At 38.3% G+C, this 15,397-nt stretch overlaps 1 protein-coding gene across 1 annotated transcript in view; it reads right to left on the bottom strand.

Annotated features, from left to right (window-relative positions):
• LOC134264959 (uncharacterized) overlaps nt 1-15,397 on the bottom strand; it is a 52,889-nt gene that overhangs the window by 16,973 nt on the left and 20,519 nt on the right. Inside the window, exons 32-62 of the mRNA XM_062747198.1 lie at nt 15,199-15,376; nt 14,808-14,945; nt 14,504-14,659; nt 13,934-14,182; nt 13,554-13,706; nt 13,224-13,418; nt 12,548-13,050; nt 11,898-12,405; nt 11,445-11,676; nt 10,956-11,155; nt 10,619-10,789; nt 10,373-10,498; nt 7,643-7,843; nt 7,204-7,461; nt 6,556-6,768; nt 6,249-6,371; nt 5,765-6,125; nt 5,424-5,575; nt 5,174-5,311; nt 4,701-4,955; nt 4,190-4,413; nt 3,903-4,064; nt 3,603-3,785; nt 3,039-3,418; nt 2,702-2,864; nt 2,351-2,539; nt 1,892-2,093; nt 1,593-1,738; nt 1,209-1,457; nt 607-1,108; nt 153-488 (exon numbers count right to left, since the gene is read on the bottom strand). Of these exons, the coding sequence (XP_062603182.1) occupies nt 153-488; nt 607-1,108; nt 1,209-1,457; nt 1,593-1,738; nt 1,892-2,093; nt 2,351-2,539; nt 2,702-2,864; nt 3,039-3,418; nt 3,603-3,785; nt 3,903-4,064; nt 4,190-4,413; nt 4,701-4,955; nt 5,174-5,311; nt 5,424-5,575; nt 5,765-6,125; nt 6,249-6,371; nt 6,556-6,768; nt 7,204-7,461; nt 7,643-7,843; nt 10,373-10,498; nt 10,619-10,789; nt 10,956-11,155; nt 11,445-11,676; nt 11,898-12,405; nt 12,548-13,050; nt 13,224-13,418; nt 13,554-13,706; nt 13,934-14,182; nt 14,504-14,659; nt 14,808-14,945; nt 15,199-15,376 (7,246 nt within the window). The remainder of the gene's footprint in view (nt 1-152; nt 489-606; nt 1,109-1,208; nt 1,458-1,592; nt 1,739-1,891; nt 2,094-2,350; nt 2,540-2,701; nt 2,865-3,038; nt 3,419-3,602; nt 3,786-3,902; nt 4,065-4,189; nt 4,414-4,700; nt 4,956-5,173; nt 5,312-5,423; nt 5,576-5,764; nt 6,126-6,248; nt 6,372-6,555; nt 6,769-7,203; nt 7,462-7,642; nt 7,844-10,372; nt 10,499-10,618; nt 10,790-10,955; nt 11,156-11,444; nt 11,677-11,897; nt 12,406-12,547; nt 13,051-13,223; nt 13,419-13,553; nt 13,707-13,933; nt 14,183-14,503; nt 14,660-14,807; nt 14,946-15,198; nt 15,377-15,397) is intronic.

Genomic DNA, 15,397 nt, shown 5'->3' with positions numbered 1-15,397 from the left:
CTGAAAGCATTTAATACAATCTTTATCTGTATCTTCATATTTTTTGGTTATAACTTTTATTGTCTTTTCATTTATAATCTTCGTAATTACAATATATTTCAATGCATGTTTTTTTTTCATGTTTATTAACATCTTAGTATTATAAAATTCACCTGTTTCTGGGTCAAGCGTTACAGCCAGGATTGGTACAGGTTGTTCACTGTTTGGATCCACCATCAGAGAACCTACTTCTATGGGAGTATGCATTCCTGTGACGGGGTCAATGTGGGTACCACCTATTGGGAGGAGTGCCCCTGTCTGTGGGTGCATGGTGACACCCATGATGGGTACATGAAGTCCAGTCACTGGGTCATTCATCGGGGCACCGTATCGCAAGTCACTCTTGTGTTCCATTGGGCGAAGCTTGGTTTTGATTGGCTGGTTGTTTTGTGGGTGGACAGGATAGGGAATGAATGGAATAAATGGTTCATCTGCCCTTGCAGCTTCTCCTTTAAAGAAAAATTAACCATGAAATATTATTTTGAATAAGACAAGCTTTGATCAAATTTTTAATTTTCTCTATTGTTATAAACTATTGGTTGTACTGCAAGTGTTTTCTGCTTTTACCTGTAGCTGAATCCGAGACAAAGACTAGTCGGGAAGTAACAGGGTCAAAGGCCACATTGCCTTGGATGGGCAGTACATGTCCAGTCTGGGGATGAACGAAATGGTCAGCGGGAACATCAGTCAGCGTGCCATTAGCCAGAATCATTTTTGTACCAGGTTTGGGTCGAATGAGTCCCGAGGTGGCATCCTGACTGATCAGGTCTGAAGCTCTGACGCTCAAGTCTGGACCAATCAACTCTTCACGCTTCATTGGCATGTTCTTTCCTGACTTGACCAGCTGACCTCCTGTGCCTTGTCCAAGGACACCCCAGGCCCCAATCCTCTGACACTCTGCTGTGATTTCACTTGACATCTTATGCAGTAACAACGAGACTCTTGAGCCCACTGAACGATGAGCAGCCATATCAAACTCTCCATTCCTGGTCAGTTTACCATGCTGTAGATTTTCTACATGCTCAGTTAAATTTCTGGAAGCTTCTCTCAGACAGGATTGATAGGCAACCTGAAATAAAATTAAATCAAACATGACTTCCATCATCTCAAAACTTATGAGAAGAAAAATCACTGATCATATTTAGGAAGAAAACACAAATATAACTTGCCTGGTGTTTCTCTCTTCCATATTCATCTTCCATCATGAGTTCTCTTTCTTTGTTCAGAATGGCTTCAAACCTACGACCAATGTCTCTCCTTCTTTCCAGCTCAATTTCTAAAGCCTCCAGTTTGTTTTCATAGCAGACGAGGTCCTCATCAGTAGCCATTGAGGCTTTTCCTTTCAAGTTCATTTTTGCGGCCCATAACCCTTTTAGAGACTCTGTCTGATTGGCTATTCTGTTGTACATTTGTTTTGTCTGTTAAAAAAGCAAAATCATGTAGAAATTTAAAAACACACAGAAATCAAACTTTACGAGCATTTACACGATGAAATTTGAAATAAATAGATTCATTTTTATTTCTTCTAAATTAGCAATGAAGGTGTATCTGACCTCATCTTTGTGTTTGCCAATGGTATTGGTAACAGTACGAGATTGTTTGGACAGTGTGTCATACAGGGTACGACAATTAAATGCCTCCAGGTCAATCTGCTTGTCGTAATCCCAGAATTCATCATTCCTTGTCTCTATGGTATTAGCTGCAGTAAATTAAAATTTCATTTAAAATACTCTCCTAAAAATTATCTTTTTATCATCTCTACCAATAATTCAATACAGAAACAGTGATTATATTTAAAACATAAGAGTGCAAAAGCCCATAATTGTGCAATACAACTCTAACGTAAACTAACCATCGAGTATTCCTCCGAGATCGGAGTCACTGTCACTTCGTCCGCCGGCGGTGATAGCGTGCATGTTTCTGTGATATTTCTTGGCGGGTCGTACAGCAGAGCCTTTACTGGAGTAGTCATCAAAGTTATAGAACCTGGTCAGGGCTCGGTAGAACGGAGTCAGGTAGGAGTTCTTAGACCAGCCATACTTCCTGAATAAAACCTACAAAACAAAAGTTGAACTCTCATCATAGCCCAGCAATTAATTATTTCATTACACCATATGTATAGCAAATATCTGATTATTTTTTTAGAAACAAAAATTTAACAACTTTAGACCACAGATTTATCATCAATGAATGTTAAAAAGATAAAATCATTCTTTTGGAAAAGAATTTCAAAAAGCTTAGATGTAAAAACTTTAGATTGTTCTAGAAAACTTATAATGAAAATTTCCAGCATGTCAACATGTTCACCTACCAGAGCCAGTAACATGAAGACCATGGCTATAAAGGCTGTACCCAGCAGAATAAAGATGATCTCCCAGTCTGGGGTTTTCAAAATGTCTGAGGCGACTGTGATTCCGTTCTGTATGATGTAACCAGAGGTGGGAGGGAAAAATGGACCATTCTCAGCACACTGGGCTCCCTGGGCCATCACTCGTATATACTGCAACAACAAAAAATTCTTCAGAAAATGGAACACATAGGAAAGTATTCTCTGAATATCTTTCACCACATATAAATGAATATGGGGGAGATATCTTTTTTTTTTTTGGTACAAATTCCATTTATTTTAGAATTTAGAGTTAAAACAGTTGTTATTACTGACCATTTTCTTGTTGGCATCCGTGCTTAGAGAGAAGACATATATTCCAGGGTCCTTGAACTGGTAAGAGAACAGAGAAGCTGTAGAAGTGGTCTGAGTCATAGCTTCCACCAAAGTCCTAAATCCTCCATAATCAAACTGGTCATTCGTGTTAAACAGGTTGTTCCTTCAAGCAAAAAAAAAAAAAATTTAAAATTATTTTACAAATATTTTTATACTTCATACAATGTTCTGTATGCATGAAAAGTTGCTACTGATAAAATGAAAATATTTTGTTTTCTGACCACATTTTTAAGAGATGCTTAATAAAATCTTAAGTGCCCTTTTATTGATAACTTACACATCATAGACAGGGTACAGTGTGTTGCTGACAGAGAATAACATGTACTCTCCGTAAGTCAGACAGACCACTGGATTCTCGATTCCAGAGAACAGCGAGCCGTTATTGGTGGACGTCGCCAGCAGACGTCGGCGACCGGTGTAGATGGCGTTAATGTTGCTGTCGGCCGTAATGTTGCCAGTGATGGTTCCCTTGATGTGAGAATCTAACATTCCCAGTAGTTGGGTAGGATCTGGGTTGTACACTCCAAGGAATCCACTGTCGGTCATTTCTATGATGTGTATTGGGTAGTCTGAATTATCTCTGCTGCTACACTGCTCTGCTGTTAAGGCATTGCGGGCGTTTATCATTTTAAGGAGTCCACTCACAGCATATTCTTTCTGTAATTACAAAAAAAAAATTATATCAAAATACATTTTATTTTACTGTAATTTTGCAGATTACTGCAATCCATGATAGAGTTTGAATGTACTTAGAAATAAAGTTATATATCCTTTGAATCAACTTTCAGGTATTTTTCTTTGTACAAAAAGAAAAAAAATTCCAGTTGAACTTTAATATTACCATAATAGTGTTGTTCTTGTCTCTGAGGATAATGTGAGGCTCCAGTGGGGGTTCAGCACACTTGAATGACACTTGGTATCTCTGGGCTATTCTACATTCAAGGTTACAGAGTTCTTCAAGGTCATCAGTCTTACATAGACACATTCCCATCAGTCGGTCAAAGCTCACATATTCTTTACACACCTGTAAGATAAAGGTACAGTACATAAAATAAATTGCTCCAGAACAAATAAAACTTTGATATATACTGAAACATAAAAAAAATAATGGTTTTGAGGGGAAAAAGCATCTCTATTTGACCTGGTTCTTGCAGTAATTCTCCCATTCAGCATCAGTCAGACATTGGCCATTCTGAGCGCGTGTGGTGCCCTCCTTACAAAGGTCGTACACCTTCTTAACACAGTCTGTATTGTCTGCCAACTCAAGGAAGCCAGCTGCACATGGACATTGACGATCACTTTCCTACAATATCAACACTTATTAGTACATATATTTTCTCCCCTAAAAAACATTTTCCCTGATAAAATTTCATAGTTTGCAATTGTTCATTCTTTAGGCTTGTAAATTGACAATTAAGGCCTTCTTACCTGGAAATCTCTGCCCGCCCCCATACATTTACAGGTAGGCTGCCCCACCGAGTCCTGATAGGCCTCTCCTCCACAGGAGAAGCAGCCCTTTTGACCAGTCAGGTGGTTAAAGTGGTCAATTGGACACTGAGGACAATCAGCAATACTGCCTCCAGCCAGGTTAGGGTTATAACGACCCTGAGGACAAGGTGTCGGCTCTGAACTTCCAGCTGGGCAGTAGTAACCTATAAGTACAATCACAGGATTAGTATAAATAAAGAATCCATGGAATAAACTAAGATCATTTATTTTATTTATAGTTTTCATTGGAATAATTAAAGAACATTTACCTAAATATATATGACAAAATATTAATGCTTTAAAATTTTCTAACACTTCTAAACTTGTATTAAGAAAAAAAATTAAAGACTAATGTACAGGTAGTAGACCTTTCTAACAAAGTCCAAAATAAACTCTTGGCTTCAGAACAGAACGAACTCACTCAATATATGTAACACATAAGTAAACTCACCTTGAGGACAGATATAGGAGTTGGTCGAATTGAAGCCAAAAGCCCAGGCTAAGGAGGAGTCATTAGCCACAGGTTGGTCAGATGTAGCCAGGGCCATACAAACAGTTCCAGCTCTACACGTCTCACACACAGCTCTGTTAGGATCAGCTCCGAATGTTCCAGGTGGACACGGCTCACAGGTGTCGTTAAAGGTGGCTCTGGGGGATCCATCATACTCCTTGTATCCGAGGGGACACTTTACTGGCTCTATGGCACCTTCAATGTGGAATAGACTGTCAAGTACTCAGACGTATATATTATATAAACATTTCCAATACATTAAAGGTAATCCTGGTTACCTCAAGGATTCAACTCTGAATTGTTGCCATTCAATATTTATGATGAAATTTAAAAACAACTGAGTACCTTTTCCAACATTTCATTAACCTTTTTTCTGAATTGTCAGTAATCTCTCTTGTATTACATTCACTAACCTGCATCTGTCATGTTGCAGTCATCTAGTTTACCACAGTAGTGACCCTGGGGACACCGGATGGGTGTGGCTGACCCCTCAGGACAGTAGTAACCATAGGGACAAGGCACCTGGGACATGGATCTGTTACAGTAGTATCCTAAAACAATACACAAGATTATTTTATATAATGAACTTAATTTCCCCCTCACCATCTCAAATACACATTAACTTCATGATTTTTTAATATAACTATGTGTACTGTAACTGACCGGCCTGACAAATGGTCTCATTGTGTGACCCCTCAGGGCAGTAGTTTCCAGTCTGACACTGAATTCCAGAGTAAGTCATATTGGCATCTGGACACTTGAATCCAGCTGGACAGAGATGGCAGTCATCAATACTGGCAGCACTCTGGGTATCTCTATAATAGACATTGGTATGATTCTTAATTACATTGCATTATAATTGCATTCTAGAAAATAGGTTACTTTGGACTAGGTCAAACAGATTCTATATTTTTTAAATTGTAAACAAGTGACTTAAATTCTTGAATGAAACAATTGTTCAAAATGGTCAGAGAATCTCTTTATAAAAGTTCTAAGGCTCTTACCTGTATGTTCCCACTGGACATTCATAAGCAATGCTCGTGGCGTTCGGACAATACATTCCAACAGGACAGGGATACAGAGTGTAAGTTGTGAGATTGGCAACGGGACACATGTAGCCTCCAGGGCAGGGCAGACAGGAGGCACTGGAATTGGCCCCCTCCATGTCATTGTACGTCAGAACTGGACAGGGGTAGGGATTTCCTGCGTCACCCTCCAGACAATAGGATCCTGCGTAACATGGGATGGAGGTGGGACCCCCGGGACACAGACGGCCACCCGGACAGCTGCCACATTCTCCAGCACTCATCGCTCCCGTCTTATCAATGAAACTCTGTGGGGGACAGGATTGTGGGCTGGTGGTACCTGTTGAAAAGATTTTAAATTTGTTTCAAGCCCTTTTTTTGAAAAATTCATTCAAAAGAAACAATGCAGGAGTTAAAATGTGATCTAAAGTTCAACTGAAGACAAAACTATGAAATGACTCACCCTCTGGACAGTAGTATCCGTATGGACAAAGAGCATCTGGGGGGTCGGGACGGTCCTGTCCTCCCACACACAGGTACCCAGCGGAACAGTTACCAGCGATCTTACCTCCCCGACAGTATACACCTGTACAATAACATATACATTGCATATACATGTATATGTATTACCCTGCATTTGTTCTCAATATTCAAACAGCATAATAAAACTAAACAAGATATCAGGACAGACCTTGCTTGTGAATTCCACATCTCTATCTATTAAAAAGAATTTTTAGAAAAAGATGTTTCTGTTTTACTTTTTTTTTTACCTGATGGGCATGCTGAGCAGTCTGAGGCAAACTCGAGTCCAGTCGTGGTGTCAGTGGTGTATGTCCCATTCTCACAGAGGAATGGATCAGATGTATTACCAGGACAGTAGGAGTAGGCTGGGCACGGGATAGGGGCACTGGTGTTACCCGTACACTGGAATCCAGTGGGACATGGTAAACAGGCTTCTTCTCCTGTCATTGACTGGTAGGTTCCTAATGTGCAAGAAAATTTCAACATATCTTTGAAAACATAACCTTCAAAGAATAATTTTAAAATTATTATTTACACAATATGGTAAAAATGTAATTTGAATTTTCAATTTTTAAAATCATTTCTAATCATTTTTTTTTATATCAAAATGACTGTTTATGCATACATTAAACTTTCTCCACTTTAAATACATGCATATCCAAAATACTGTATACAGGGTTATTTTCGCCCTTTCACACTGTAAAACAAATTTGCCCCGTTTTAAATTCGCACAATCGCAGTGTTGTTTAAGAAACTATACTGAATTTTTTTAATTCACCCCTTTTTAAATTCGCCTTAATGAGGTAAGGGCGAAAAGGGCGAAAATAAAACGGGGGCGAAAATTTCCCTGTATACAGTATTCATTCAAAAATTTCAAAAGTAATCCAATCTCAAACCTGGGTCACATCCAATAGGATCAGCTGTTCCTCTGGGGCAGTAGAATCCCGCTGGACAGACATGAGTGGTTGGAGTGTTTGAATCAATCTTAGCCGAGTCTGGACAGTAGTAGCGAGCTGAACAGAGGTCAGTTGGCCCTGTCATTCCGGTGGAGCCGCAGTAGTGACCTCCCTGACATGGCCAGCAGTCGGTTTCATTACCAGCCCCTGTCTGGTTCCTGTAGGTTCCCCTTGGACAAGGCTCAGCAGTTGTGGTGCCTGCATGGACACAAAATGTCGAAACATCTTTTATTAAATTTGAGAATTCAAACATGTTGCTTTTCAAATTCTGGAAAATTACTGTTACTAATCTTCTTCTAACAATGGAGAGATGACAGAAAAATGATAATCTGCATAATAAATCACAATAGACAATGAAGTCAATACAATCTCTACGTACCAGAGAGACAGTAATGACCCACGGGACACGGTCCGTTGGTTCCGTCGTTAGGGGTGGCTGTGGTCGCGTTACCCACACATAGGAAGCCAGCACTGCAGGGTCCAGATGTGGCAGACAGTCCAGTCTCATTACAGAACTGACCCGGGCTACAGGGCAGACAATCCGTCTCATACACCAGCTGCTCATGAGGGTTGTAGGTACCTGGAAAATACAGAAAAACAACATAACAGCAAACTCAAGAAAAAGGGGGTTTTGGACTTGTACAATGTAAAATAAAGGTCTTCACTTATTTTCGTTCATCTTAATATCATAGATTCAGTAAAAATAGAATCTCCTATTCAAAATTTCTTAGCACACTAACAGCATTTTTTGGTACATTCCTACTAGGGATGTCAACGATTAGTCGACTATTCGACTGTCAGTCGAATGGACCGACTATCGAATAATGAAACAACATTCGAATATTAAATAAATGCAAGAAAAAGGGGTGATAATGAAATTTCCATCTCAAAATTTTAAAAGGTCCTTCCTCAAAAGGGTCCTTCCTCAAACTGTACAGCTGTATAATGTATGTCCTCAGACGAATAAGAGCTCAAACACAGTCACAGTATAAAAATAATTTTCGTCATTGCACTTATGGAAAATACAGTAATTACATACCGCGATAATTATTTCTCATTCACTGAATTTTTTTGTTTTTGTACGTAGTAAATTATGCAACGCTATACTGGGCTATGAAAATAATTTAATTGACTTATACCAATTATATTTATAAAATCTAGGAAATTCAAATGCTTAAGAACACACAATATTTGCATAGCCGTGAAGTTTTAAAGTTCGATAATTATTAACACAATAATCTTACATAAAAGACATTTTGATACATAGCTTGGGCAATCATGAATTGAACAAACAGTATTTAACATTTTCATCGGAGGTGTGGGTAGTGTGTGTTTCAGGCTTGGGGCGAATTACATTGTAAAGTAATGCATTACATTACTATTACTTCAACAATTTGGGCATTAAATTATGATTTCCATTACACTATTTTCTTAAAGTAATGCATTATATTACCATTACTTTAGTAAAGTAATGCATTACCATTATCATTACTTTTGGGGTTTTTTAAACTTAGAAATTCATACCAAACTTTTCGGGTTTTTTTTCATAAGTATGTATATCCACCCCCTTCAAAACTAAACATGATAAATAATAATTCAAATTTGATTTCTGGTTGTATATATTACATTGTCAATAACTTACATTCACAGAAAGTTCAAACTTTTAAATTGTCAGTTATACAACAGTTGTACAATATCCCCTTTTTGTTTAACTATTGATGTGATGAAGCAATTTAAGTTTTGGGGCACTTTAACTCCTAGCTGCCTAAATATCTAATAATAAAACATATATGCTATTTTGATTAGTACCTTATAAATAAAAATGCATTGACAAACTTTTTGAAAAAGTAGACAGGATGTACATTTTGATATGCTAATCATATAATGCCCGAATGTCTTCTATTTTCTTTGGTACAATGAAATTTTCAGGGTCAGTACAAGCTAGACCAGCTTAATTATTAATGTTTTAGAAACACATTCAGGAGAAAGGGACTGGTAATTTGGTGCATTTCTCCAAACAATGCATTGTTTTAATTGTTACATAACCCAGAGGCTTAGTGTGTTTTGATGACACTCTACTATTCAAAAGGTGGCAATTATCAGTTTACACTGTACATTAATTAGTGTAATATGTGATTTTTTTTTAAAGTTCTTCTAAAACTTTTTATATAATTCTTTGAAAACAATTCTTATCTGAAATAAGTTTGAAAAATTAAATGTAAGGAAAGTGTAGTAGTGTACAGACTTTTAACAGAATAAAAAGATACAGAAATTTTATTTAAATAGGTTAACTTTTAATTTAATTTCATAATTTGCAAAAAAAAATATTAAAAAAAATAAATGATAAAAAAATAATAACTTAAACAATTATTTCCCTTATCCATATCCATATTATTTTCTTAAAATAGGTACATACAAAATAATGCTTTGTAATACTATGTTATGCCAGCATTACACTTGATTTTATGAAGTAATGCATTACCATTACCATTACATGTATGTTTATGCAAATTTTCCAATTTATTTTAATTAGGCATCACTATATAAAAAATGCACATTACTATCGCATTACCTTTAATATTTTGACATCCCTAATTCCTAATGCATTGCAATGCATATAAGTTTACCCCTATTAAAATTAGCATTACCCCAAGCAACCTTGGTATGATCACAGGTCGCCCGTTTCCATTTTTTTAAATTTTCCAATTTATTTTAATACATTTTTGGAATGTAAAGATGTCTTTCAAAAAAAATATAAGCACTGTGCATATAAAAAATTTTCACTTGCCATGAAGGCCTAAATAAATAGGGTCAAATAACCCTGGACTGAATTAATCAGGTGTTATATTACAGTGGACACCCAACATGGCTGTCTAGCAAGAAAACGATATTATGATCAGAAAGTTGTAAAATGTTCGATGAAGATTATTACTAATATTTAAGGTGAAAATTAATATTTTGACATCCTGCAATTTGAACATGTCCACAGGAAAATATGTTTTGAAGGTCTAATAAAGATTTAAAATATTAAACCAGCTATTTGGGCGAGCCAAACTGAAAATCTTGTCATTTCAGGGTGGATAAGTTTACCCTGCCCTATCCTACTAACCTAAAGGACAAGGTGCCCCATTGCCTGAAGTTCCATTGGTGCAGTAGTACCCAGCAGGACAGGGAAGTGTGTCATTCATTCCTTGGTTTGGACAGGTTCTACCAGCAGGACAGGTTAAACAAGCACCTGGAAATAATCAGATATTAAAACTCAAACTGTAATTTTGATGCACTATAACACAGTGTTTTTAATGTTTCCAACAAAATGCTACTGACAGCATCAGCCTATGTACTTAATGCCTCTTACCCAGTCCCTCCGTTGGTCCGTAAGTTCCAATGTCACACTTAGTTTCCTTGACAGCCCCCTCTAAGCAGTAGTGACCTACAGGACAGATGTAACCTTTGACATTATCAGCGGGGTTAGAAATGTCTGAACCCTGTAGACAGATATACCCAGCACTGCAGGGCAAGCTCACTCCTGAAAAAAAAATTTATAAATTGTAAACAATGTAAATACATTATAATTCAAATATAAGATAAACTATTAAAACAATCAGGAATTTTAAAACAGCCTTTCTAATGTTTTACTACACAAAATATTTAAACAAATCAAAATCATCTTTCAGAGGTGCTGTAGAAGTTACCATTCTTTGAGCTGTTGGTGGTACAGTATCTCCCAGGGCTACAGATCTCACAGTTTGTGACATTGACGTTTCCTGTATTGACCGCCATTGTGCCGGAGGGGCAGGGGGTGGGGAGGTAGCTTCCCTCGGGGCAGTAGTTACCAATAGGACAGATGTAGGCTGATGGATTTGGCTCTGTGTTGTTACCAAGACAGTAGTACCTATGAAAACATGGACAAAAGTTAAAGCCATCACATGTCTGAAGTAGGCTTGTAAATACAATTTTCAGCCTTTCATATTCCAATTCGAAAACATAATCCTATATCATTTGTTTAGAGTAAGTTAGGCCCAACATATAGCTTCAAACAAAATTATAATATATCTTGTAGTAAAGCTTTACCACTTAGGCCCAACACACAGCTTCAAACAAAATTTTAATAATATATCTTGTCGTAAAGCTTTACCACTTTTCCCTAGGCATGCACTGGTATGTGACTTAATAAGACCTACCCTGCATAACAAGGTCCCTCAGGAGCAGGTAACCCTGAGCTCTGACAGTAATATCCGGGAGGACACCACTGACACTCTGTCTCATTGACCCTCATTGTTCTATTGTTGTAGGTTCCTGGGGGACACGGGTACTGATTGTAACGCTCGGTCTGGGTGGGGCAGTAGTAACCCTCAGGACAGGTGTAGTTAGTCAGGTCTCCCACGGCAGTCACACTGTTGTCACAGTAATAACCTGAGGTGTAAAGAATATTTTAAATTACAAATATTATAACCAATTTTTGTTTTGTTTTAATGTCATGAAAAAAAAATCAAAGTAGTAAAATAAAAGTAACACTGAAGAACATTATGTTCACTTTAATTCTAAATTTTTCTGTGCTTGTAATATTTGTGGAATAAAATCCTCATGAAAATATTGAAAACCGAAATTTAAGTATGTGTGTATTCTTAGTATACCTTCTGGACAGATTTTGCATGAGTCTTTTTCATATTCATTCTGGAAATATCCACTGGCACACCTGATGGGGGTACTTGTGTTGGTCAGGCAGTAGTGTCCCGGGGGGCAGCGATAGTCGTAAGGGTTAGGCACAGACTGACCGGAGGGACAGTAAAATCCTGGGTCACAGGGTCCACTCACAGCACTGAGGCCTGTACCATTACAGTACATACCACCATCACACGGCGTACACTGGGCATCTGACTGGAGGCGAATAATAGGACCATACGTTCCATTTCGGCAAGGCTCTGGAAGTCCACTGCCCATGGTACAGTAGTGACCTACTGGACAGTCCACTTGTTGTATAGAGGTTGACCCCTCGGGACAGTAATAGCCGGCTGCACAGTCTCCTGTAGGAATACCCAGTCCTGCTGTCTGGCAGTATTTACCAGGGGTACACTTGGTCATCTCCCATGATCCTTCTGGACAGAAATAACCTGGTTGACATTGGCCTCCAGTGGTTGTTGGCTGCAGTGAAAAACAAATACATGGTGCTTTAATATGACTTATTTCTCAGAGGAGCTATTAGAGAACAAAGCTTTAAAACCTTGACAAAAATTATACAGAAGTTCTGAAAGAAATTGTTAAAGAGACCACTTGTTAAGCTTACCGTGCTGATAGAGGACCCATTGGTACAGTACCAGCCGACTGAACAATTTCCAGTGGGGTAGGCATTCCCTGGCCCCTGGCAGTACATTCCCTGGGTACAGGGCTGACAAGCAACATCACTGTGCTGGGTGGTCAGATTGTTGAAGGTTCCCGCTGGACATGGATGTTCATGTGGATCTGTTGTATTAAGTGGACAGTAGTACCCTCCTGGACACAAGAATGGTGAGTAGTCTGATGTGTTGGCATAGCAGTAATAACCAACTGGACACATCTTACAGGCCTTCTCATTGCTTAGATCTTGGTAGGATCCAGCTGGGCAGCCAATGGGATACTCTGTACCTTCTGGACAGTAGTGACCAGTGGGACACTGGTGACCAATGATTGGGTGGACAGTTCCTGTAGGACACTGACTGTCATTCAGCATCAGAGGGTTGGCTTTGTCCACTCCTGATACACAATAATAGCCATCCATACACATACCAGTGGGGGTAGTCAAATTCACACCTGTAAAAATCAAGACAATCCACTTACAAATCACTTAATAGTCAAATTCACACCTGTAAATTTAAGACAGTCCACTTCCTACTTTGAATACATGTATGAAATAATTTTCTTCATGATCTTTAGGTTGCTAAAGATTTGATTTGCCCTAACCATGATAGTAATCCCCTTCTTACCTTGACAATAGTATCCTCCAGGGCATGGTGTACATTCTGAATCCTTGCTAAGACCGGTCACATTACTGTAGGTTCCTGCGGGGCAGGACTTCCAGTCATAGCCAGTACCATTAGGACAGTAATAGCCCTCAGGACATTCTGTCTTGGAGGAAGCTGCATTTCCTGCCACGGTCAGAGCTGGTACACAGTAATATCCTGTAGGTTTAAATGGAAATGTCAAGTCAATTTCATACTCTACATACAAAGGTATATTTTTTGTTTTAAATCAGAATTTGCCTTCTTCCAGCACCCCCCCCCCCCACCCCAAGAATCAAACCACTGTACACTGACCTTCTGGGCAGACAGTGCAGGATGCGGCTCCATCGTGGTCAGCATGAGTCCCTGCTGGACAGTCCTGGGGTACATCGCTCCCTGTTGGACAGTGTTTGGCTGCTGGACAAATGATCTCTGTTTCCAAACTAGATCCAGAGGGACAATAGTAACCTGGAATACAACCATTAAAAAATTCATGATTAATACCATTAATATTGAGATGTTAGTTGAAAATAAATTTTAATCTTTTTCATTTTAAAACTTAATTCTTTTTTTTTTTTTAGAAACAAAGAGGATAATGCTAAAGTGTTGCCTTTTTCAGGCCAGTTAATTTTTTGACACTTTTCAGAAACAGTCTGTATTTTTATATTATATCTTTACACTACACAGTACCATACCTTCTTTACAGGGTCCTGAGACTGCAGTGAGCCCTTGTCCATTACAGTAGTATCCTGGTGTACAGTTCCAACAGTCCGCGGCGGTCATCAGTCCAGTTATGTTAGAGTAGGTACCGTTAGGACAGGGGGTGGGGTTCTGTGTCCCCTCTCCGCAGTAGTAACCCTCAGTACAGATGATCTCGGTAGCGATCTTGGACCCAGGTGGGCAGTAATATCCAGGCTGACATTTACCAACAACAGTCAGTAAACCTGTAAAAAAATAATGATAACTGGGTTTCAATATTTCTTTGCATGGCAGAAAATTCATAAGTAGTTTTATTGTTGAAGTACATGTACACTGTATATTCTTGTAATTACTTTAATCCTATTGTCCAAACATAATGTTTTTATTATTCATTACAAATGTATAAGAAAACTGATTCATGGCAATGCAATTTGAAGATGAACATTCACTTAGAAATGTCTGATTATCTTTGATTATGAAATTAAAGTCAAATACAGATAAAATCTTAATTATCCAACAACAATAAAAGTATTACACTAAAAAAGGTTTTGTCAATAAATATTTACCAGTTTCATTACAGAAGTACCCTCCAGTACAGTTAAGACACTGGCTTTCCTCCTGCAGTCCTGGGGCAGGGCTGTAACTTCCCTCGGGGCAAGGGATGGGGTCAATTGTTCCCTCCGGACAGTAGAAAGCAGCTGGACACTGGTCAGCATATGGGGCTAGGGAAAACAAAATTCACATTGTAAAATTTAATAGAATTCTCATGATATAGACAGTATCTAGTTGTTTTGTCAGATAATAAAGTTGGTGAGATAAACTAATTTTTATTGAATAAATGTATATGCTGAAGACATATTGCTGTGTTACCCTGTGCAGGTGTTGTAGAATCTGCCCCAGTCTTGCAGTAGTAGCCTCCATTACACAATCTGAGGGGCGTGGTCAGACCTGTCACATCACAGGCCCAGCCTCCCACACATGCTGAGCACTCAGAGGAGTTCGACAGACCTGAAACATGTCACAATTATATTATTGTATATCTACAGAAAAATAAAACGAAATTTATTTTAATATATAATACGATATTTACACCAAATTATTCAAATTTAACAGTGTTTAGATCTTCTGTATGAAGTGAGTATTTGACATTCAAACATTTTGAAATGGAACTGAATTCATATTTATATGCATTTACCAACTTAACTTTTCTTTCATATTCAATTTGTATAAGAAGTACTTAGTGCAAGTCTAAAGGAGATACCTGTTCTGTTGTTGAATGTTCCCTTGGGACATGGATATTGTTCTGCGTGCTCCGTTCCATTAGGACAGTAGAATCCTTCAGGACACACAGTGTTGGCGTAGTTGACCACTGGACCGAAAGTGGCATTACAGTAATAACCCTCAGGGCAGCTCTTACATGAGGACATCACTGGATCATCCTGAATTTTAATATTTGTACA

This window comes from Saccostrea cucullata, unplaced genomic scaffold, assembly GCF_032062105.1.
Source record: "Saccostrea cucullata isolate Sc308-1 unplaced genomic scaffold, CSIRO_AGI_Scuc_v1 ctg328, whole genome shotgun sequence".
NCBI classification, from domain to species: Eukaryota; Metazoa; Mollusca; class Bivalvia; order Ostreida; family Ostreidae; genus Saccostrea; species Saccostrea cuccullata.
The sequence above is the reverse complement of the archived record's forward strand: the minus strand, read 5'-3'. Positions and strand labels throughout refer to the sequence as shown.